Source organism: Mobula birostris, chromosome 16 (genome assembly GCF_030028105.1).
Source record: "Mobula birostris isolate sMobBir1 chromosome 16, sMobBir1.hap1, whole genome shotgun sequence".
NCBI classification, from domain to species: domain Eukaryota; kingdom Metazoa; phylum Chordata; class Chondrichthyes; order Myliobatiformes; family Myliobatidae; genus Mobula; species Mobula birostris.
In genome coordinates, this window is record NC_092385.1 from 77,188,978 (window position 1) to 77,212,184 (window position 23,207).

Sequence of the window (23,207 nt, forward strand, 5' to 3'; positions counted from 1 at the left end):
ACATACACCAGACCGATGCAAATTTAAAGGTGAAATTTGCAGAAAATGCCACAAAGTAGGGCATATACAAAGAGTGTTCTGGGCAGACAAAAATAAGTGAACTTCACAGGGAAGAGAAGAAAATAGAAAGTCAAGTTGCAGCTTCAAAAAGAGAACTAATCTGCATACTGTTTATGAAAAATCTGATAATGATGAGAGTGATGCTAGACTGGATAGCCTTGAGATTTACACTGTGAAAACTAACAATGGACAAGCAAACACGAGGAATTCTGCAGATGCTGGAAATTCAAGCAACACTTATCAAAGTTGCTGGTGAATGCAGCAGGCCAGGCAGCAATAGACAAGCAATATAGCTCACACCAGAAGTGAATGGCAAATTAATTAAAATGGAATTGGACCTTGGCTTGGCTGTTTCAGTCAACCCACAAAATGAGTTTCAACGGTATTTCGAAGATGGGGAACTGAAGCCTGCAGACATCCATCTAAGAACTTATACTGGAGAAAAGATAACTTCTGTGGGAATGACATTCATAACAGTGAAATACAACAACTAACAAGCCACACAAAATGCTGGAGGAACTCAGCAGGCCAGGCAGCATATATGGAAAAGAGTAAACGGTTGATGTTTCAGGCCGAGACCCTTCATCGTGACCAATAAGCCACACAGGGCTTTTATGTGGTAAAAACAGGAGGAGCAGCATTGTGAGGTCTTGAGAGTTGTAGCTGGCTGAGACAACTACAACTTGATTGGAAATCCATCCACCATTTGCCTGCCACAAACCCTACAATGCAGTAAACTGAAAGTGACTTAAGAGTACCGGATGAGGCCACAGCAGAGTTCAAAGATGGCATTGGAAAACTGAAACTTACCAAAGGTAAAATAATGTTGAATGAAAATGCCACCCTCAAGTTTAACAAACCCAGTCCAGTTCCTTATACCATCCATGACAAAGCAGCCAGTGAGCTTGATTGCATGGACACTGAAGGAATTCTTTCCATGGTTGAGTAGAGCCCATGGGCAATGCCATTAGTCCCAGTAGTCAAGAAGGACAGGTCTATCGCAGTCTGTAGTGATTTTAAAGTAGTCGTCAACCCAGTGCTGGAAGTAGATCAATACTCTGTGCCCCAGATAGAGGATATCTTTGCAAACCTCCCTGCTGGAAAACACTTCAGCAAAGCGGTTAGCTGAGGCCTACCTACAGATGGAGCTGGATGAAGAGTCCAAAGTATTTCTCACCATTAACATTCACAAAGCGCTTTATCACTACAATAGGCTTACTTTTGGGGTAGCATCTGCACATGCTGAAAGCTTTGGACCAGATGCCCAGGCGCTCAGTGTTATCTGGATGGCACCATTGTTACCGGCAAGGATGACAAGAAACATCTCCAAAACCTCAGGACAGTATTAAAAAGGTCAGAAGATTATGAACTCAGACCATGATGCATCAAGTGTGAATTCTTTAAACCAAGCATCACATACTGTGATCATGCTACTGACAAACAAGAATTCCACAAGTGCTGAAAAAGTTCAAGTAGTGGTGTCACAGTTGTAGTCCTGTTTAGATTTTGCCAATTACCATAACAGGTTCCTGCCAAACCTGGCTACTGTGCTTCACCCCTTGAACCCTTAATAAATCCTTATAACCCTTATAACCCTTATAAATCAGGAGAAATGACAATGGACAAAGCAGTGTGAGGTGGCTTTCCAAAAAGGTAAAGAAATGGTGATGTCAGACACTAAGCTCACATGTTATGGTCTACATCTTGGCATTCACTCTTTGGGATGCCAACATGTTCAGAAGAAAGGTGTTCAGAGCTGTCAGAACCACTTCCTGTAGTCCCAGAATTAACTTCTACAACCACCATAGAACAGGCCCCAGAACCACAGCTACAAGTCTCAGCTGCCAATCAGATTACTCCCCGCCACCTTCCCCGTGCCCCACCCCCTGCCCCCGCCGGTCAGGAAATCCTCCATAGAAATTAAATGCTTAGGCCTAAATGGAACAATTTAAAATTTATCATGCTGCGGATGTCTATGTGTTCCACCCCTTGAACTCTTGACAACAAATCAGGAAGAAATGGCAATGGACGACGCAGTGTGAGGTGGCTTTCCAAAAGGTAAAGGAAATGGTGATGTCAGACAATATACTCTCAATGTTGTATTATACGGTGCTCTGTGTACGTGTATATATATAGTGCCTTGAAAAAGTATTCAGCCCCCAGCTCTTTGTTCACATAAATACATAAATGAGTTTTACGACCAGGGATTTTGATCAATTTAACTGAGAATTTTTATTTGTTAATCATATGATCCTTTGTCAAGATAGAACACCAAAACAGGGCAAATTGTAAAGCAAGAAAAACTAAAACTTCAAAAATCGAGCTGTCAGCAGTTCAAAAGTATTCAAGGACATCCAGTTTTCTTCATTTGAAGCCTGATTGCTCTGGCTGGAGGATGAATTTCCTCCCCAACTTAAGCTTTCTGGCAGATGCTAGAAGATTTTTATCCAGGATCTCTGTACTTAGCAGCATTCACCTTCCCATCAATCCTAACCAGATTCCCAGTCCCTGCAGCTGAAAAGCATCCCCACAGCATGAAGCTAGCTCCACCGTGCCTTACAGTAGGGATGGTGTTACCTGGCTGATGTGCTGCTTTGGATTTGTGCCATACATATTGCTAAAACAAAAGCATATTGTTGTAAAGATTTTGTAAAGCATCATTTAAAAGATATTATAAAGATGTGGAAGAAGGTCTTGTGGTTGGATGAGACTAAAGTGGAACTTTTTGGCCTTAACACTAAGTGGTACAAGTGGTGTCAATCTAATACTGTGTATCAGCCAGGTAACACCAACCCTGCTGCAAAATACAACATGGTGGAGGTAGCTTCATGCTGTGGGGATGCTTTTCAGCTGCAGGGACTGGGAATCTGGTTAGGATTGATGGGAAGGTGAATGCTGCTAAACACAGGGAGATCCTGGATATAAACATCAAACGCAAGAAAATCTGCAGATGCTGTAAATCCAAAGAAACACACGCAAGATTCTGAAGGAACTCAGCGGAAGCAGTCTGGCCTGCTGAGTTTCTCCAACACTGTGTGTATGTTGCTTTGGATTAAAACCTGCTAGCCTCTGCAGAAAGCTTAAACTGGGGAGGAAGTTCGTCTTTCAGCAGGACAATGGCCCAAACCACACTGCCAGAGCAACCAAGGAGTGGTTTCAAATGAAGAACATGGATGCCCTCGAGATGCCCTGTCAGAGACCTGACCTTAACCCAACTGAACACTTCTGACAAGTCATCGAGATTGCCAACCACTGCCACTCCCCAACTAACCTGGCACAGCTTGAGCAATTTTGCATGGAGGAATGAGCAAATCTTTCTCCATCAAATTGTGCAATACTAATAGAGACTTATCCAAAAAGACTACTGACTGTAACAGCTGTGAGAGCTGCTTCAACTAAGTACTGAGCGAAGGGGGGAGTAATACTTTTGAACAGCTGACATTTCCGCTTTGAATTCTTATCTTTCACGCTTTACATGTTCCCATTGTTTGGCTCTACTATGAAAAAGGAATTGAATTGAATTGACTTGACTTTATTTCTTACATCCTTCACATACCCAAGTAAAAATCTTTACATAACGTCTCCGTCTAAATGTACAATGTGCAATTTATGGTAATTTGTAATAAATAGTATGTATAACAGGACAGTCAATATAACATAGAAATACACTCAAATCAGCAAGAGTTCATCAGTCTGATGGCCTGGTGAAAGAAGCCATCCAAGAGCCTGTTGGTCCTGGCTTTTATGCTGTGGTACCGTTTCCCAGATGGTAACAGCTGGAATAGATTGTGGTTGGAGTGACTCAGATCCCCAATGATCCTTCCGGCCCTTTTTACACACCTGTCTCTGTAAATGTCCTGAATAGTGGGAAGTTCACATCTACAGATGCTCTGGGTTGTCCGTACCACTCTCTGCAGAGTCCTGTGATTGAGGGAGGTACAGTTCCCATACCAGGCAGTGATGCAGCCTGTCAGGGTGCTCTCAATTGTGCCCCTGTAGAAAGTCCTTACGATTTTCAAACTCTTCAACCATCTCAGGTGAAAGCGGCGCTGTTGTGCTTTTTTCACCACACAGTTGGTATGCACAGACCATGTGAGATCCTCGATGGTATGTATGCCGAGGAACTTAAAGCTGTTCACCCTCTCAACCCCGGATCCATTGATGTCAACACGAGGAAATCTGCAGATGCTGGAAATTCAAGCAACACACACAAAATGCTGGTGGAACGCAGGCCAGACAGCATCTATAGGAAGAAGCACAGTCGATGTTTCGGGCCGAGACCCTTCGTCAGGACTAATTGAAAGAAGAGATAGTAAGAGATTTGAAAGTGGGAGGGGGAGGGGGAGATCTGAAATGATAGGAGAAGACAGGAGGGGAAGGGATGGAGCCAAGAGCTGGACAGGTGATTGGCAAAAGGAATACAAGGCTGGAGAAGGGAGAGGATCATGGGATGGGAGGCCTAGGGAGAAAGAAAGGGGGAGGGGAGCACCAGAGGAAGATGGAGAGCAGGCAAGGAGTTATTGTGAGAGGGACAGAAAGAGAAAAGAGAGAGAGCGAAAAAAAGGGGGAAAATAATAAATAAATAAATAAATGAATAAATAAAGATGGGATGGGGTAAGAACAGGAGGTGGGGCATTAGCGGAAGTTTGAGAAGTCAATGTTCATGCCGTCAGGTTGGAGGCTACCCAGAAAGGTGTTGTTCCTCCAACCTGAGTGTGGCTTCATCTTGACAGTAGAGGAGGCCGTGGATAGACATGTCAGAATGGGAATGGGACTGTCAAGATGAAGCTGCACTCAGGTTGGAGGAACAACACCTTATATTCTGTCTAGGTAGCCTCCAACCTGATAGCATGAACATTGACTTCTCTAACTTCCGCTAATGCCCCACCTCCTCCTCGTACCCCATCCGTTATTTATCTATTTATTTATTTATTATTCTTCCCCTTTTTTTGCTCTCTCTTTTTTATCTCTCTGTCCCTCTCACAATAACTCCTTGACTGCTCTTCATCTTCCTCTGGCGCTCCCCTCCCCCTTTCTTTCTCCCTAGGCCTCCCGTCCCATGGTCCTTTCCCTTCTACAGCCTTGTATCCCTTTTGTCAATCAACTTTCCAGCTCTTAGCTCCATCCCTCCCCCTCCTGTCTTCTCCTATCATTTCGGATCTCCCCCTCCCCTCCCACTTTCAAATCTCTTACTACCTCTTCTTTCAGTTAGTCCTGACAAAGGGTCTTGGCCGGAAACGTTGACTGTGCTTCTTCCTATGGATGCTGTCTGACCTGCTGCATTCCACCAGCATTTTGGGTCCATTGCTGTCAATAGGGGTTAGCCTGTTTCCATTCCTTCTGTAGTCCACAACCAGCTCCTTTGTTTTTGCAACATTGAGGGAGAGGTTATTTCCTTGACACCACTGTGTCAGGGTGATGACTTCCTCTCTGTAGGCTGCCTCATTATTATTTGAGATTAGGCCAATCAGTGTACTGTCATCAAGCAAATTTATTTAGCAGATTGGAGCTGTGGGAGGTGACACAGTCATGGGTATACAGAGAGTAAAGGAGGGGGCTTAGGATGCAGCCCTGAAGGGCAGCTGTATTAAGGGTCAGAGGTGAGGGAGCCCACTCTTACCACCTGCCGGTGATCTGACAGGAAGTCTAGGATCCAGCTACACAAGGCAGGCTGAAGGCTGAGGTCTCTGAACTTCTTGTTGATCCTGGGGGGAATTATGGTGTTGAATGCTGTACTGTAGTCCAAGAACAGCATTCTCACATAAACATCCTTCTTCTCCAGATGTGTAAGGAAGGTGAGCAGAGCTGTGGCTATTGCGTCATCTGTTGATCGGTTGGGTCGGTAGGTGAACTGTAGGGGTCCAGTGTGGGTGGTAGCAAGCTGCAGATGTAATCCTTGACCAGCCTCTCAAAGCATTCGCTTATTATTGAGCCAGTCATTCAGACATGTTATCTTGGTCTTTTTAGGTACAGGAACAATGGTGGGTGTGATTCACAAATTAAAATTCACAGTTAAATTGATCAAAATCCTTGGTTGTAATACTTATTTATGTGAACGAAGGTTTGGGGGCTGAATAGTTTTCCAGCACACTGTTTTTATATGTACTGAATATGTTTATAGTTGAGATGCATTCTATATTGAATTGGAGTTTATATCTAAGCAGGGAGGCATGTTGTGTATTTAATATTTCTGTAGTATTGTAAATTTATTTGATTAAGCATTCCTTGTTTACATAATTCATTATGGGTTATATGTAAAAGTACGTGAATGGCAAGTGGCATCATGTCACCACGTCACCACATAGGTGGCTCGCTTAAAGTAAAAATGAAACTAAGGTACAAGCATTATGGACACCCATCTTTTTCTTTTAATTAGTTTTATGTTTGGAGTTACAAAGCATCTCAGAGAGTATATCTGAACACACTGCATCTTGAACCTTGAAGTAGATGGGTCACAGCAGCAGAAGACCATGACCATGAACACTCAGTGCCAGCTTTTTGGTTGCAGGTGGTACCTCAAAGTGGCTACCAAGTTTTGATTAAAGATGTTGAAAGTAATACTTATTCAATGTATAGGACACAGAGAAGCATTTACATCCCGTCTCAGTATTATCTGCACTAGCATCACCTTGTAAGGTTGATCGACTGAGTTCCAGACTCAGGATATTCTTATGTGTTGCTTCAAGGTTTGAGATGTCTGTTTATATATTCTGTTCAGTTTTTTCACGCTGCAAGCACTGTGCTCAGAGGTGTGCAGTGTATTGGATATCAAACTTTGGTTGTCTTTTTGTGAATTCTTCAGGAATCCCCTTTGATGTCTCAATCATGAGGCACTGACCTTGTCTCTCCTTATCCATCTTCTTTTTATCATGTATATTCATTATAAATAATTCCTTAACTATCCAAAGCTTCAGTTTGTTCTGATACTGACATTCCTGTCTCTCTTTACTCTGTCACCTTTGGTGTTAAGATAATCGCCGACACCTTGCCTCACTAACATATTAGACGATATTTGTGACCACCTGTTCAGGCTTCGTCCATTGTTCCTTTATTTCTTTGCATCGTGTACCAATCTGACTATCGTACTTTATTTCTGCTGTCTTCTACAACATAATTATTGCTATTGCTGTCCGAGTTAGTTAATACTAGATGGAAGATATAATTTTTCCCCACCTGTTTGACAAATGAAGCTTCCATAATAATTCAAAGTAAGTTACATTCTCATGGGCATAGCTGAACATTCTCATGGGCATAGTAGGTTACAGGTAAAATTAGAGGATGACATTGCTGTATGAGGCAGCATAAACTCAGTCAGCTGAACAGCCTCCTTCTATTTCATGAGGGAATTGAGAAACCAATGCTCCTTTTGTATTTCCTACAAAAGTTGCATTTTGCACCTTTTGCATTCCTTTGTGTAGTCTCTGCCTAAATATTTCATTTCATAATCATTGTGTTTTCTTGTAAATATTGTGATTCATTTATGTTTTTTTCTCTTGCGAATAGGGCTTATATGTTACTATATGTCTGGGATGTTGCTGCAAGCGTTTTTCATCGCACTTGTCCATGACATTAAACTCGATATTGACTTTTCTTTTAAAACTTGTTTGATGTAATCAAGCACATGCTACTGACATATTTGGATAAGTCTATTTACAGCAATTGGAAGTCTACATTTATTATCGGAGTCTTCTCAAGTTCAATTTTATTGTCATGGGAATACCATGAGAATGTGTTTTTTTGCAGCAACAGTACTGTATATTACACAAACATCCCTCCGTGTGTCGCGTGTTAACGCAAACAGAACATTAAACTGCATGCTTCAATTTAATGAGATAAATACATCTGAATCTGAAATTATGCATAACTTACACGACCAAATAAACGCAAAGCAAACATAACAACTTCTCAGATAAATGAAATTATCAATAGCGAGGGAGAAAAACGTTCTCTCTCATTCTTTGGTCGCCTGTTATCTGAAGAATGGTTCATTGATTCTCTTCCGTCCAGTGATAAGCGACTTCGCCGCGGTACGCGGGCGGGCTGGCTCCCTCGCTTGTTCTCAATTGGTCAGCGTTACCTCGCAATCCCGCCCCCCCGCCTCCTGCGATAGGACGGAGCGATCGCAGCCTGTTTCCCTGAATGGTAAGGAGCCAAGAGCCCCGCCCCGCCGGTGGGTCCATGACGTCATTGCGGCAGCAGCCCGGGGCAATCACTAGATGGGGCGAGAGGTAGAGTGAGAGTCTCCGTCCTCCAGCGCACACGGGGAACTGTCACTCTCTGCATCGGATACAAATAAACGCAGGTAAGAAGCATTGCATCTGAATTATTATTTTTTTTTTGTTGCAGCGAGCGATCGTGGACGTTTCTTGAAAGAGAGCTCTTGTCGAATTCATATTTGGGTGCATCTCTTAAAGCGGGTCTGAAGGGATCATGTTTGTTTCTTTGCTTCGGTAGCGATCGTGGAACGAGCACCTTTGGAGTCTTCAGCTGGAGGCTGAGTCTCCTTTGCTGACTGTATGCAGTGCAAGTAAAACCGAATATGATTCCTCCGCTCTGTTTTTCAGTGGAGAGAGCAGCAGTCTGCCTACATAGGATGCCTCTAGGAGAGATGGATAAAACATGGAAAAAGAAGGAGGAAATTAGAGTTGCGTACGAATTCAAGGAAGTCCTGGGAACGTGAGTACAATCCAAATGTTTATTGGGTTTTAATCGGGTTTCGGGTTTAGGAATTGATTATATTTGTTTGTTGGAAGACGTTAAGATTTTGTACCAGGATCTGAGTGGAATCACATTCTAAAATATATGTCCTGCTGTCCTGCGAGATTGGCGAGAACGTCTCAAACTTCCGTAATTTCGAGGTTATTCTCTTTGAGCTTGAGTCTTAAAACGAGATGGAAGGGGGCCGTGTTTGGATCGGTGGCATCCTGATTCTACCTCTACAGAGAGCCGTTTCCAAGTTGGTTACACTGTGTTGTATGGATGGACCCCCGTGAGAAACAATGGTCGCCATTGCGTTACTGCTGGGACATCTTCAGACTGATTAACTCGCCCATCTCACCAAGTACTTGGATTTACTGTCCTTTGACAAGCGAGAGTGACCTGGAGGGAACGCCTGCAGCGACGCAGAGACAACTACTGAAGTACAGAATGCTGGAATTAAAGTTAGTTTAACAGGCAGACGAAAGCATTTTTTTTTCTAGTCTACATGCCACTATCATTATATCTAAGTGCCGAAGGAAAGTTGCAGCTTTGAAGCCTGTTAGGCTGACTTTAACTCCAGCGCCCAAAATTGCATCTTATCTTTATCATAGGATTTAGAGAGAATTTCCAGAGACCGTTTAGATTACTTTAAATCTTTGGTTGCTGCATCTTTCTCAGCTATTGTTTTGTATCCTGAGGCACATGCTCAAACCTTTCTTATTCTTGCCACAGCACTGAAATCTTGTTATTGTCCTTCCTCATTTTGTGTGAGTTGTTGGTGTTGAAAATTGAAACCGTCTCCCCTCCACTACGCAGCGGGTAGGACTACGTTTGGCGGGTTCAATTGAATTTTGTCTAGCCAAGGCTAAAGAATCACTTACAATGGTTTTCACCTCTGGAGCTTTACTATTGTTCACCTTTCTCCACTCCCGTCACTACACTTGCGTTATCTTCACATCCACATGCTGATGCCCAGTAGTTGATTAAAAATGGCCAGCTCCATCAGCAGAACAGATCACACTCTCACCACTGCCTTGGGGAGGAAGTGCTGGAGCCTTAGGTCCCACACCATCAGGTTCAGGAAGTTATTGACCTGCAACCATCAGGCTCCTGAACCAGCGCGGGTAACTTCATTTACTTCAACACTGAAGTGGGTCCACAACCTATGGATTCACTTTCAAGGACTCCACGCTGATGTTTTCAGATTTATTTATTTCTTTGTTTTTGCATTTTGCACAGTTTGTCTTTTGCATATTTGTTGTCAGTCAGTCTGTGTGTAGTCTTTCGTTGATTCTACTGAGAATGCCTGCAGGGAAACGAATCTCAGGGTAGGATATGGTGACGTATACATGCTTTGATAATAAATTTTCTTTGAATGTTGAATATGTTCCATTGAATACTGATATTAATGGTATTACGTAACAAAATGTAAGGTGAGACTACAAGTTACATGTCTTACAAGAAATGTGAAACTACAAGTTTAGCCAAGAAGGGAATGTTAAGATTCTGGGCTTTGCCGGTTGGAGCTGCGGCTGCCCGTGGTAGAGTGATTGCTGGGATGGAATGAGCTAGCAGCCAGAATTAAAGGATGATGGATCTCTTGGATTGTAAAACAGCTGGGGGAGACGACAGATATGTTGAGCCTAGGAGCCTGGAAGCAGAGCTGAAATGTAAGATCAGGGTATGGCTTGACTGAGATTCAGTGTTGATTAGCAAAAGTGTGATGAATGAAGGGGACAACATACAAAATATGGTAGCAGAATTTTGAATAACCTTAGGTTTGCGAAGAGTAGAATAAATGAAGCTGGAGTGTATCAGAGTAGTCCAACCAAAATGTAATAAAAGCATGAGCAAAATTTTCCTCAATTAAAAGTGGCACAGGCAAAAGACCGTTTTTTTTTCTATTCCACACACAAATTTCCCTTTCCTATCTCCATCCATTTCTCTTATTACTGTTTTATAACAGGAAGATCAGTTGGGAATTTGTATCAGTTTCCATAACTATCTTGAACAGGTTATTATTACATTGAAACCCCTTTGAACATGATTCTGGTCTCTGCATATGTTTAAAAAAATCATTTGTAGAAAAATAATCAAATCTTAATTTTGTTTAGTCCCCACGTTTGTGTATAGAAACTCTACACTGCTAGTATGTTTGCATTGTGCTAGGCTGCAAATATTTAGTATTCCTTTTGAGCATTTTTCTGTTTCCAGTTCATATATTGCATACTTGTTTAGATCCACATGATTATCTTTAATTATTTCAAAAGACTCACAAATAGAGTCAGCCGAAGTGTCTGGCAGGCTATGAAGAATTATCTTTTGTCTAACGGTTTTGCACAAACAGCACGACAAATATTCCATGAGCTGCTGAATTCATGTTTTTATTACAAAAATTAACCAAATTTCAAGTGAAGAGACCCTTGTTTCCAATTACTTGTGTACAATGCCCTTTAGGCAATAATACAAGAGAAGGGCGAAATCAAAATTGGAGAAAGAAATCACTGGTTGATTAGTTCTTATGAATAAAGTTTCATGCTGCTGAAAGACATTATGAACTCTATGTTTGAAGGCTAAATGGATATGATGTGCTCAGTTTGAATCTGGAAATACAAGAGGTTCTGCAGATGCTGGAAGTCTAGAACAGCACGTTCAAAATGTTGGAGGAATGCAACAGGTCAGGCAGCATCTGTTGAAGAGGAATAAACAGTTGATGTTTCAGCGGAAACCTTTCATCAGCACATAGAATCTGAAAATGTGCTTTATGTGCACAGTTAAATGAAAGTAAACTCCATGTAATTTCAAACTGACAATTGTCATGGACGTAATGGATGTACCAACCTTTGGAAAATAAAGATAAAAGGTGAAGATTTTATTTAAGCACCTGATAGCATTTATATTTGCAAGTGCAGACAGTAATAGCTTTTCTACTGTAGCCCTTAATCTGCTGTTCCTCTTAATATGAGATTTAACTTACTAAAAAGCAGGCTGTGATTGAAATGTATGAAAAGCATTCTATCCTGGATTTATCTGAAATGACATAGAAAATTAAATTATTGCTTAGTTGTTAAGGTAAATATAAAAACCCTCTGGGACAAGAATATTTGATATACATTTTTTTGCAATGCTGTTGTGATATGAAGCAGTTGAAATTGTTTACACGTTATTTTTAAAAGATCTGTCTTATTTGAAGACAGCTGATGTTTGCACAATATAAATTGACTGCAGGACATGCAATACAAAGAATCTCAGGGTTGTATGTGGTGACATGTATGCACTGTGATTATAGATTTTTCTTTGAACTTTGGAAATAAAGTTCTGTTGCTGCACATTAAATGCTATATAATGTGACTTACACTGAAGGGTTAACATATCTTTCTCTTTGGCCAAGTTACAAAACATTCATTGGGGAAAATTCAATGAGCTGGAGAAAATAGAATTTTTAGCATAAAGAAAAAATGTTTTCCTTTAGTTTGTTCTCACTGGAAATGTTTTTTATTCTTTAAATCTAAAGGATTACTAAGTCTATTAATAAATCCTTTCTGCTTGCATCAGTGCCAATTTCTCTATAATTCCTACTCTTTGGATCACAGATATGTAAAAACAGCATTGTTTTTACTTGATCTGTGTTCAACAAAATATAATTTAAAAAACACTTTAGTTGGGAACCTCTGTCTATCTGTTTCTTTCTCTCTCTCTCTCTCTCTCTCTCTGTTGCTCTGTCTCTCCTTTCTCTATCTTAGCTTTTCTTGTCTTTTCTTCCTTTTTACGCACTGCCCTCTCTCAGAAAAATTGTGTCTTTATCCCCTTCAGCCTGTGGTTTCCAGTATATCCAGGACTCAATGCCTTTTTATTCTGGCACTTAATAAATTGATAGGAATTATTTTATTTGTTGTTTGTTTTAGTCTTACCCACATTGTGTAGCTGACTATTGGAAATAGATATTATTTCTTAAGCTTCTTGCTTTTCAGCTTTTTGGCTGCACCCCAGCAGGTTAATGAGATCATCCGGCAACATCTGCTCTGTTCTCTCTTCCGCCCAGCGTGTTGACCAGGCAGTCTGCTTCTACCTGGTCTTCTCTCAGAAGCTGGCTGAGATCAGAAACTCAGTGGAAAGGGTGCTTAAAGCATGACCATTCTACTCTACATTACTGAACAGTCCCTGGTTATTTTCAATTCTGCGGAACTAAAATAATACTTATTTGCACGTAGGCTCCACCAAAGTATAGGTCAATATCACGGATACTCATCTCTGATTGAACTTTCCCTTCCTCCTCAAGACTAATAAACTGAGAGAGGCAATGCACTTCAGACAAAATCAAAGTTTGAAAACTGAGACCTGAGGTGACATTTACCACGTTTATACTTCAGCTTTGTTGTTGAGCTGGCCAGGAAATTATTCCAAGCATATGCTTTTCATTATATTTTTGGTCTCAGTTGAAACATAGATACCTTGACTTTTAACACTGTTTTTAAAATTGTATGTTTTTGTGCATTCCGCTGTCCGTCCTCTTTACCAAAAAATTTTGATTTTTTTGCTTATCAGTGTTATGGAGACGACAGCAACATGCAGTTTTGCAGTATTCTTCTGTATAATCTACATTGTCCTTAGGCAATTTATCTGTTAATGTTCTGTTAATTTCCTAGCGCTGTCTCACAAGTTTCGGCCAGCTACTTTCTACCACTACATAGGATCATATGACATAGAAGCAGAATAAGGCCACTCAGCCCATCAAGCCTGCTGTGCCATTTCCATCATGGTTGATTCATTATGCCACTTAACCCCATTCTCCTGTCTTCTCTGCGTAACCCTTGATACCGTTATTATTCAAGAATCTATCAACCTCCGCTTTAAATATACTCAACGACTTAGCCTCCACAGCCATCTGTGGCAACAAATTCCACAGATTCACCACTCTCTGGCTAAAAATTTCCTCCTCATCTCTGTTCTCAAAGTACATCCTTCTATTCTGAGGCTGTGCTCTCTGGTCCGAGACTCCCACACTATGAGAAACATCCACTCTATCTAGGCCTTTCAATATTTGATAGTTTTCAATGAAATCTCCCATCATTCTTCTAAACTCCACTAAATACAGTCTCAGAGCCATCAAATGCTTCTCATATGTTAACCCTTTCTTTTCTAGGATCATATCCATGTACTGATCACAGAAATTAATAGATGATGTGCTTTTTTTCTTTCTTTATAACCCATAACTTGTCTATAACACGAAAAGGTATGTAAAAATCCTTTTGATAGAGTTGCTTCTGGAGGTTGAATTTTAAATTTACATTTACACTTTGCTTGGAGCTGTTTTGTATACGGACACTTTTTTCATTGGGCTAATAATTTTGTTGAGACAGGGATGAGTTTCAAGAAATATTTTAACAATTGGATTTCGTTTGCCCTAATTTTGTGTCCTGATTGGGACAGTGAAAGGGCAGACCGTTCAGGAAGAAATTGGAAATCTAAAAGGGACTTCCCAGGACTGCACTGGTTAGATGTCAGTGGGAATTATGCAAAGTAAAGTTATGATTCCTGAATTTAAAGGCAGAGAAGGGATGCTTCAGCAAAGTATTAAAGCACGATGAAGGTGGGCGTAGCAAAGGTATTTCCTGTTGTTAGGGGCCCAAGGACTAAAGCCGCCTGCTGAAGGATCTGGGCCCAAAACGTTGACTGTTTACTCTTTTCCACTGACGCTGCCTGGCCTGCTGAGTTCCTCCAGCATCTTGTGTCTGTTGCTTTGATTTCCGGCATCAGCAGATTTTCTCTTGTTTGGGATTCAAAAAGATTAGAATCAGACTTTTCAGGAATGAACTTAGCAAGCACTTCTATTTGCATAGAAACATAGAAAACCTACAGCACAATACAGGCCCTTTGGCCACAATGCTGTGCCGAACAGTATTTACTTTAGAAATTACCTAGGGTTACCCATAGCCCTCTATTTTTCTGAGCTCCATGTACCTATCCAGCAGCCTCTTAAAAGACCCTATCGTATCCACCTCCACCACCATGGCCGGCAGCCCATTCCACACACTCACTACTCTCTGCTTTTTTTTAAAGAAAACTTACCCCTGACATTTTCAGCCCTGGGAAAAAGCCTCTGACTATCCACACCATCAATGCCTCTCAACATCTTATACATCTCTATCAGGTCACTTCTCATCCTCTGTCGCTCCAAGGAGAAAAGGCCGAGTTCACTCAACCTATTCTCCTAAGGCACGTTCCCCAGTCCAGGCAACATCTTTGTAAATCTCCTCTGTACCCTTTCGATAGTTTCCATGTCCTTCCTGTAGTGAGGCGACCAGAACTGAGCACAGTACTCCAAGTGGGGTCTGACCAGGGTCCTATATTGCAGTAACATTACCTCTCGGCTCTTGAACTCAATCCCACGATTGCTGAAGGCCAATGCACCGTATGCCTTCTTAACCACAGAGTCAACCTGCACAGCAGCTTTGAGTGTCCTATGGACTCGGACCCCAAGATCCCTCTGATCCTCCACACTGCCAAGAGTCTTACCATTAATACTATATTAATAAAGTATAGTATTAATTAATAGCTACCACTGCTACTATGCGATCGAGAATCTCTGGAGGGGAAGGCCCCAGATCCTCGGCTTTGCCTATTGCCTGTTGCCGGGGCCGGGGTCGAAGCACTTGGCAGAGATGGTGCTTGGTGTTTGGTGTTGGAGGGCTGGTCGGAGCCTTGAAGTTTTCGGGCGGACTCGAGTCGGCTGTGGTCTGGTGCTTCCAGGGTGCTGCATTGGCAAGTTTGCGGTGCTGGAAGCTCATGGCAGGGAGAGTTTTTCTTCCTTCTACTGTCTGCGTGAGATGATGGGACTTTCGAGAGACTTTGAGACTTTTTTTTACTGTGCCCATGGTCTGTTCTTTATCAAATTACAGTATTGCTTTGCACTGTTGTAACTATATGTTATAATTATGGGGTTTTTGTCAGTTTTTCAGTCTTGGTTTGTCCTCTGTTTCTGTGATATCATTCTGGAGGAACATTGTATCATTTCTTAATACATGCATTACTAAATGACAATAAAAGTGGACTGCGTGTCCTCATAATCTAATCTAATCTAATATTCTGTCATCATATTTGACCTACCAAAGTGAACCACCTCACACTTATCTGGGTTGAACTCTATCTGCCACTTCTCAGCCCAGTTTTGTCATCCTATCGATGACAGCCCTCCACACTATCCACAACACCTTCAACCTTGGATGGATAAATTTGGATATCTCTCAGCAAATTCCTGTTGATGCCAAGTCAATTTCTAATTTTCAATTTGTAATTGTTAACTGACAGCCAACAGAAAGGTTTACTCCTCTTATTGTGTATATCACTGAGAATTCCAGAATTTATTGTTTAACTTCCTTGCCATAGTGTGTTCCTTTTTGTGAACTAATGCGTTCCCTTTGGTGAAAGTGCTCTCACAATGATACTGGTTCAGCAGTTCCAGAATTTAGATCACAGCAACCATAAAAGGATTGTGATACGTAGTTTGAACACAAGACATTCTGCAGATGCTGGAAATCCAGAGCAAAACACACAAAATGCCAGAGGAACTCAGCAGGTCAGGCGGCATCAATGGAGAGGTATAGAGAGTCAACGTTTTGGGCCAAGACTCTTCAGGTGGACTTTGAAGGGAACCTAAAGGTGGTGGTATTTCTATGCGCTACAGTAGCTGTCTCAGTCCCCTTGGTGACAGAGGTTGTGGAGCTGGAAGGGCAGGTGGAACAGCCTAGGAAGTCATGGTAGTTGTGGTGCTGAGCAAAGGTGCGATGGTGGATGGCGTTGAAATCGTGGACGGGTTCGTAGTGGCGGATGCGATCGCATAGACGCACACTTCATTGTCTTTACTCTAGGCTTTCTTGGATGCTGTTGGAGTTGCACTCAAGTGGACAAGTCAGGTACCCCTGACAAATGCCTTATCGCGTGGAAAGGTTTTGGGAGGGTCAAAAAGTGAGTGGTACTTCGAGGGACTGAGCCTCAGGGTTGTTCTTAAGCCTCATCGTTTTTTGTGGCTGTGTCAACCAAGTCTCTGGTGGCGACCTTAGGATATTGTTGGTGGTAGAATCAGAAATGGTATTACCATTGAACATCAGCGTTAGGGGCCAGATCCTCTTTTTTTTGGGCTGATCGTTGCTTGGCACTGTAGTGGCATTATTGCAGTCCTGATGTAGGGTTCTCAGCTCAAAGCATCAACTGTTTAATTCCCTCCAGAGCTGCTGCCTGACCTGCTGAGCTCCTCCACTGTATGTTGCTCAAGTGTTTAGCTTCTGCAGAATCTTTTGTGTTTGCAGTGACATTATTGTTACTTGCCAGAATATTTCATGCAAGCATGTGCTTTAGAATTAGAAGCAAATAGAATTGAATATTGTGCATTGTGTAAGATCAACAACTTCTCATGCTAACTCAGATTTTCCTTTCTTTCTCCACGGTTGCTGCCCCACCTGCCTGCTCTTGTATTTCAGGTCACAGGACCGTAACATATGAGAGCAGAGTTACAACCTTTGTCCCATTGAGCCTGCTTTCACTGTTCCATCACCGCTGATTTACTTTCTCTCTCAACCCTATTCTCCCTATAACCTTTGATACCATTAGTACTCAACCTTCACTTAAAATATACCAAATGACTTAGCCTCCACACCCATACATGCAATGAATTCCACAGATTCGCCAACTGCTGGCTAAAGAAATGCCTCCTCATCGCTGTCCTAAAGGGATGGCCCTCTATTCTGAGGCTGTACCCTCTGGTCCTAGACTCTCCCAGGATAGGAAACATCCTCTCCATGTCCACGATGTAGGTCTTTCAATATTCAGTAAATATTCAATGAAACCCTCCCTCATTCTTCTAAACCCTAGTGAGTAACAGCCCAGTTCTGTCAAACGCTCCTCGTACACTAACTCTTTCCTTCTGGAGTTCATTCTAGTAAGCCTCTTCTGGACCATCTCCAATGTCAGCAAGCAACAGGAATTCTGCAGATGCTGGAAATTCAAGCAACACCCATCAAAGTTGCTGGTGAACGCAGCAGGCCAGGCAGCATCTCTAGGAAGAGGTACAGTTGACGTTTCAGGCCGAGACCCTTCGTCAGGACTAACTGAAGGAAGAGTACCTTCACTTGCTCTTCCTTCAGTTAGTCCTGACGAAGGGTCTCGGCCTGAAACGTCGACTGTACCTCTTCCTAGAGATGCTCCAAAGTCAGCACATCTTTTCGTAGATATGGATCACAAATCTGCTCACAATACTCCAAATGCAGTCTGACCAATGCCTTATAAAGCTTCACTTATCTAGCAGCTGCTGTGTTCTGCTACTTGCAATTCCAATATTCTTCTTTTCCCTTTACTTGTAGCTCTTTCTAAAAAATGATCTGCCTTTAACAAGCTTTCACCCCCCACCCCTCACAGTCGTCATCCATTTTCTTTTGGTCTGCTCCAACATTCCCTCTGATTTGTTTTTGCAGTTGTGCTCTGAGCGGAAAATGCTTACATTTTTACACAGTTTTTAAAGTGCGTGGGTGCCACTTTAAATGTCTTTTTTGTAGAAGGTTTGGCATTCAGTGGGCCAGTGGTTTATTAACAATGAGCTACCGAGCTCGATTCTATGTTTATTGTTACAATTTGTAACCCAGTTGTAACTCGAAATACTGAGAATGTAAATACATTGAAACTCAAAAATGTTTCAAAGTACAGGTTGTGGTATGTCTAGTACTTAGAAAATTTATGGATTATATTCATTAACACATATTTAATTACAATGTATTTCAAAATTATATTAGTTAAATTTCAAATTTATATAAAGAAAATTCCAGCTGCGTGGCAACAAAGGCTATGAGGTATGGGAGCATCTCAGTGACTGTGTGACCGCACACCCATGCAGCTTCTAGGGAACAGTGCCTATTACATACGTTTCTGCTGTTCTCCGAACTCTTTCCCCTTCTCTGGCCTCTCTGAAAACCATCTCTCTTGGTCTCTAAAGCTGCAATAATTAGCAATAGTTCTTAAATAGTTCTCAATTTCTTAAATTGTTAAAGCTCTACTCACTGAACAGAAGTGCAAAATTATCCTGTTTCAGTATAAGAGAAACAATCAGTAAATTACAGGTATTTTTATTAGAACATAGGCTTACTACTGCAACTACTACTACTACTACGTCGACTCAGGCCTAGGGGGCTGGCGTCGGGCACGGTGACGGACTCTCCACTTCTCCCTCTCCCTCATCAGTGTGTTCAGTTCATCTACATTAGCGGCGCCGCGTGTTGACCATAGTCTTGGGAGGGCGCCCAAGGTTCATCCTCCCGTGCCTGGGCTCCCACATGATGACTAGGCTGGCAGGTAGCTCGGGGTGGCGTAGACAGTGCCCCGCTAGTTGCAGTCTTCTCACTCGATTTTAGTGGTGAGCATCGGCAGGTCGTTATAGAGCTCAACGTTCGTCATGTGCTGTTGCCAACTCATGTCAAGAGCCATCCGGAGCATTCGCATATAGCAACCATCTAGAGACTTTCGCATTGTCTTGGTGAGTGTCTACGTGTCACATCCGTACGTGAGAATGGACTCTATGACTGCTATGAAAATCCTCTTTTTAAGCCCTCTGGTCAGGTTCGACTTCCAGATTTCCTTCATGTCGTTCATAGCCCTCCACACCAGCGCCTTCTGTATCTTTATGTCCTTCTCCGAACTCATCATTCTTGACCCGAGGTACTTGTAGTCAAAGACTTTCTTAATGGTATCATTCTTTAAGGTCTTGAGAGTACCTTCGTCGCAGTTAAACGCCATGTACTCTGTCTTTTTAGCATTTAGGTGAAGTAAACACAGGCTTACAGTACCTCAGATTATTTATAAATGTGTGATGCTGGCTGTTGGTCAGAACATGATACGGAATTTAATGTGTACATCTGGTGCTTGAGAAAATGGAAGTTCATACAAATTAGATGTCTGAAAATGCGCATAAACAGAGATCCTGAAGTACGACAGTGATGGATAAGGGAAATCATGAATGTGAACTGAAACAATGGTAAGAATTCCTTGGAAATTGTTTTAAGCAAAGTAGAGGTGGGGTTGGAGTGTGTCAGGAACATTTCGTAGCAGGTAGTTTAGTGGATTAATCCAGCATAAATGAATGAGGAGCTACCATGACATTTTTGAAATTTTCGTTATTTTTTTTTCTCCAACGGCGTTCTAAGAAGTGGGACTGCGCAGGCGTGTGACGTCGGGCAGTGCAGCGCGGCAGATTTAAAAGGGCAGACATCCTGCTTTGGGTTTGATTTGAAGAAGGAGTCTGAGAGTCTGAGTGGGAGTGCCGAGAAAGACATTTTTGAAATTTTCGTTATTTTTTTTTCTCCAACGGCGTTCTGAGAGGCGGGACTGCGCAGGCGTGTGACGTCGGGCAGTGCAGCGCGGCAGATTTAAAAGGAACAGAGCCTCATAGAGCGGGCAGCGGAGTTTGCGGGCTGCGGAGTGAGCCGGGAGCAGAGTGAAGACTTAAGGGCTTCGGCTCAACGGGCTTAGGCAGAAACAGGCGAGGCGAGGGAGGTTTGGCATTCATTTTCTGTTGTTATTTGAGGAGAGGGGCAGTATGAGTGTGAGGGCAGTTTGCTGTTCTCAGTGTCGGATGTGGGAGGCCCTGGAGTCTACAAGCCTCCCGGACGTCTACATTTGCGCCAAGTGCATCGAGATGCAGCTCCTAAGGGACCGCATTACGGAACTGGAGCTGCAGCTCGATGATCTTCGTCTGGTCAGGGAGAGTGAGGAGGTGATAGAGAGGAGTTGCAGGCAGGTGGTCACGCTGGGGCCACGGGAGGCAGATAAGTGGGTCACGGTTAGGAGGTGGAGGGGGAAAGGTCAGGTAATAGGGAGTACCCCGGTGGCTGTGCCCCTTAACAACAGGTACTCCTGTTTGAGTACTGTTGGGGGGGACAGCTTACCCGGGGGAAGCGACAGTGGCCGTGCCTCCAGCACAGAGTCCGGCCCTGTAGCTCAGAAGGGTAGGGCAAGGAAGAGGAGGGCAGTTGTGATAGGGGACTCGATAGTAAGGGGGTCAGATAGGCGATTCTGTGGACGCAGTCCAGAGACCCGGATGGTAGTTTGCCTCCCTGGTGCCAGGGTCCGGGATATTTCTGATCGTGTCCAAGATATCCTGAAGTGGGAGGGTGAGGAGCCAGAGGTCGTGGTACATATAGGTACCAATGACATAGGTAGGAAAAGGGATGAGGTCCTGAAAGGAGAATATAGGGAGCTAGGAAGGTTGAGAAAAAGGACCGCAAAGGGATTACTGCCTGTGCCACGCGACAGTGAGAGTAGGAATGCGATGAGGTGGAGGATAAATGCGTGGCTGAGGGATTGGAGCAGGGGGCAGGGATTCAAGTTTTTGGATCATTGGGACCTCTTTTGGCGCAGGCGTGACCTGTACAAAAAGGACGGGTTGCACTTGAATCCTAGGGGGACCAATATCCTGGCAGGGAGATTAGCGGGGGCTACTGAGGTGACTTTAAACTAGAATGGTTGGGGGGTGGGAATCAAATTAAAGAGGCTAGGTGTGAGGAGGTTAGTTCACTACAGGGGGATGGGAACCAGTGCAGAGAGGCAGAGGGGTGTAAAGTGAGGGTAGAAACAAAAAGTACTATGGAGAAAAGTAAAAGTGGCAGGCCGACAAATCCAGGGCAAGCATTAACAAGGGCCACTTTTCAGCATAATTGTATAAGGGCGAAGAGAGTTGTAAAAGAGTGCCTGAAGGCTTTGTGTGTCAATGCAAGGAGCATTCGTAATAAGGTGGATGAATTGAAAGTGCAGATTGTTATTAATGATTATGATATAGTTGGGATCACAGAGACATGGCTCCAGAGTGACCAGGGATGGGAGCTCAACGTTCAGGGATATTCAATATTCAGGAGGGATAGACATAAAGGAAGGGGAGGTGGGGTGGCGTTGCTGGTTAAAGAAGAGATTAACGCAATAGAAAGGAAGGACATAAGCCGGGAAGATGTGGAATCGATATGGGTAGAGCTGCGTAACACTAAGGGGCAGAAGACGCTGGTGGGAGTTGTGTACAGGCCACCTAACAGTAGTAGTGAGGTCGGAGATGGTATTAAACAGGAAATTAGAAATGTGTGCAATAAAGGAACAGCAGTTATAATGGGTGACTTCAATCTACATGTAGATTGGGTGAACCAAATTGGTAAAGGTGCTGAGGAAGAGGATTTCTTGGAATGTATGCGGGATGGTTTTTTGAACCAACATGTCGAGGAACCAACTAGAGAGCAGGCTATTCTGGACTGGGTTTTGAGCAATGAGGAAGGGTTAATTAGCAATCTTGTCGTGAGAGGCCCCTTGGGTAAGAGTGACCATAATATGGTGGAATTCTTCATTAAGATGGAGAGTGACATAGTTAACCCAGAAACAAAGGTTCTGAACTTAAAGAGGGGTAACTTTGAAGGTATGAGACGTGAATTAGCTAAGATAGACTGGCAAATGACACTTAAAGGATTGACGGTGGATATGCAATGGCAAGCATTTAAAGGTTGCATGGATGAACTGCAACAAATGTTCATCCCAGTTTGGCAAAAGAATAAATCAAGGAAGGTAGTGCACCCGTGGCTGACAAGAGAAATTAGGGATAGTATCAATTCCAAAGAAGAAGCATACAAATTAGCCAGGGAAAGTGGCTCACCTGAGGACTGGGAGAAATTCAGAGTTCAGCAGAGGAGGACAAAGGGCTTGATTAGGGAGGGGAAAAAAGATTATGAGAGAAAACTGGCAGGCAACATAAAAACGGACTGTAAAAGCTTTTATAGGTGTGTAAAAAGGAAAAGACTGGTAAAGACAAATGTAGGTCCCCTGCAGACAGAAACAGGTGAATTGATTATGGGGAGCAAGGACATGGCAGACCAATTGAATAATTACTTTGGTTCTGTCTTCACTAAGGAGGACATAAATAATCTTCCAGAAATAGTAGGGGACAGAGGGTCCAGTGAGATGGAGGAACTGAGCGAAATACATGTTAGTAGGGAAGTGGTGTTAGGTAAATTGAAGGGATTGAAGGCAGATAAATCCCCAGGGCCAGATGGTCTGCATCCCAGGGTGCTTAAGGAAGTAGCCCAAGAAATAGTGGATGCATTAGTGATAATTTTTCAAAACTCGTTAGATTCTGGACTAGTTCCTGAGGATTGGAGGGTGGCTAATGTAACCCCACTTTTTAAAAAAGGAGGGAGAGAAAAACCGGGGAATTATAGACTGGTTAGCCTAACGTCGGTGGTGGGGAAACTGCTGGAGTCAGTTATCAAGGATGTGATAACAGCACATTTGGAAAGCGGTGAAATGATCGGACAAAGTCAGCATGGATTTGTGAAAGGAAAATCATGTCTGACGAATCTCATAGAATTTTTTGAGGATGTAACTAGTAGAGTGGATAGGGGAGAACCAGTGGATGTGGTATATTTGGATTTTCG

General features: G+C 42.8%; 1 protein-coding gene across 1 annotated transcript in view; it reads left to right on the plus strand.

The window, feature by feature from the left end:
* Positions 1-8,273: 8,273 nt before the first annotated feature.
* The window catches only part of LOC140211249 (calcium/calmodulin-dependent protein kinase type 1-like), a 274,936-nt gene continuing 260,002 nt past the window's right edge, over positions 8,274-23,207 (plus strand). Inside the window, exons 1-2 of the mRNA XM_072280903.1 lie at positions 8,274-8,362; positions 8,625-8,736. Of these exons, the coding sequence (XP_072137004.1) occupies positions 8,654-8,736 (83 nt within the window). The 5' untranslated portion in view covers positions 8,274-8,362; positions 8,625-8,653. The remainder of the gene's footprint in view (positions 8,363-8,624; positions 8,737-23,207) is intronic.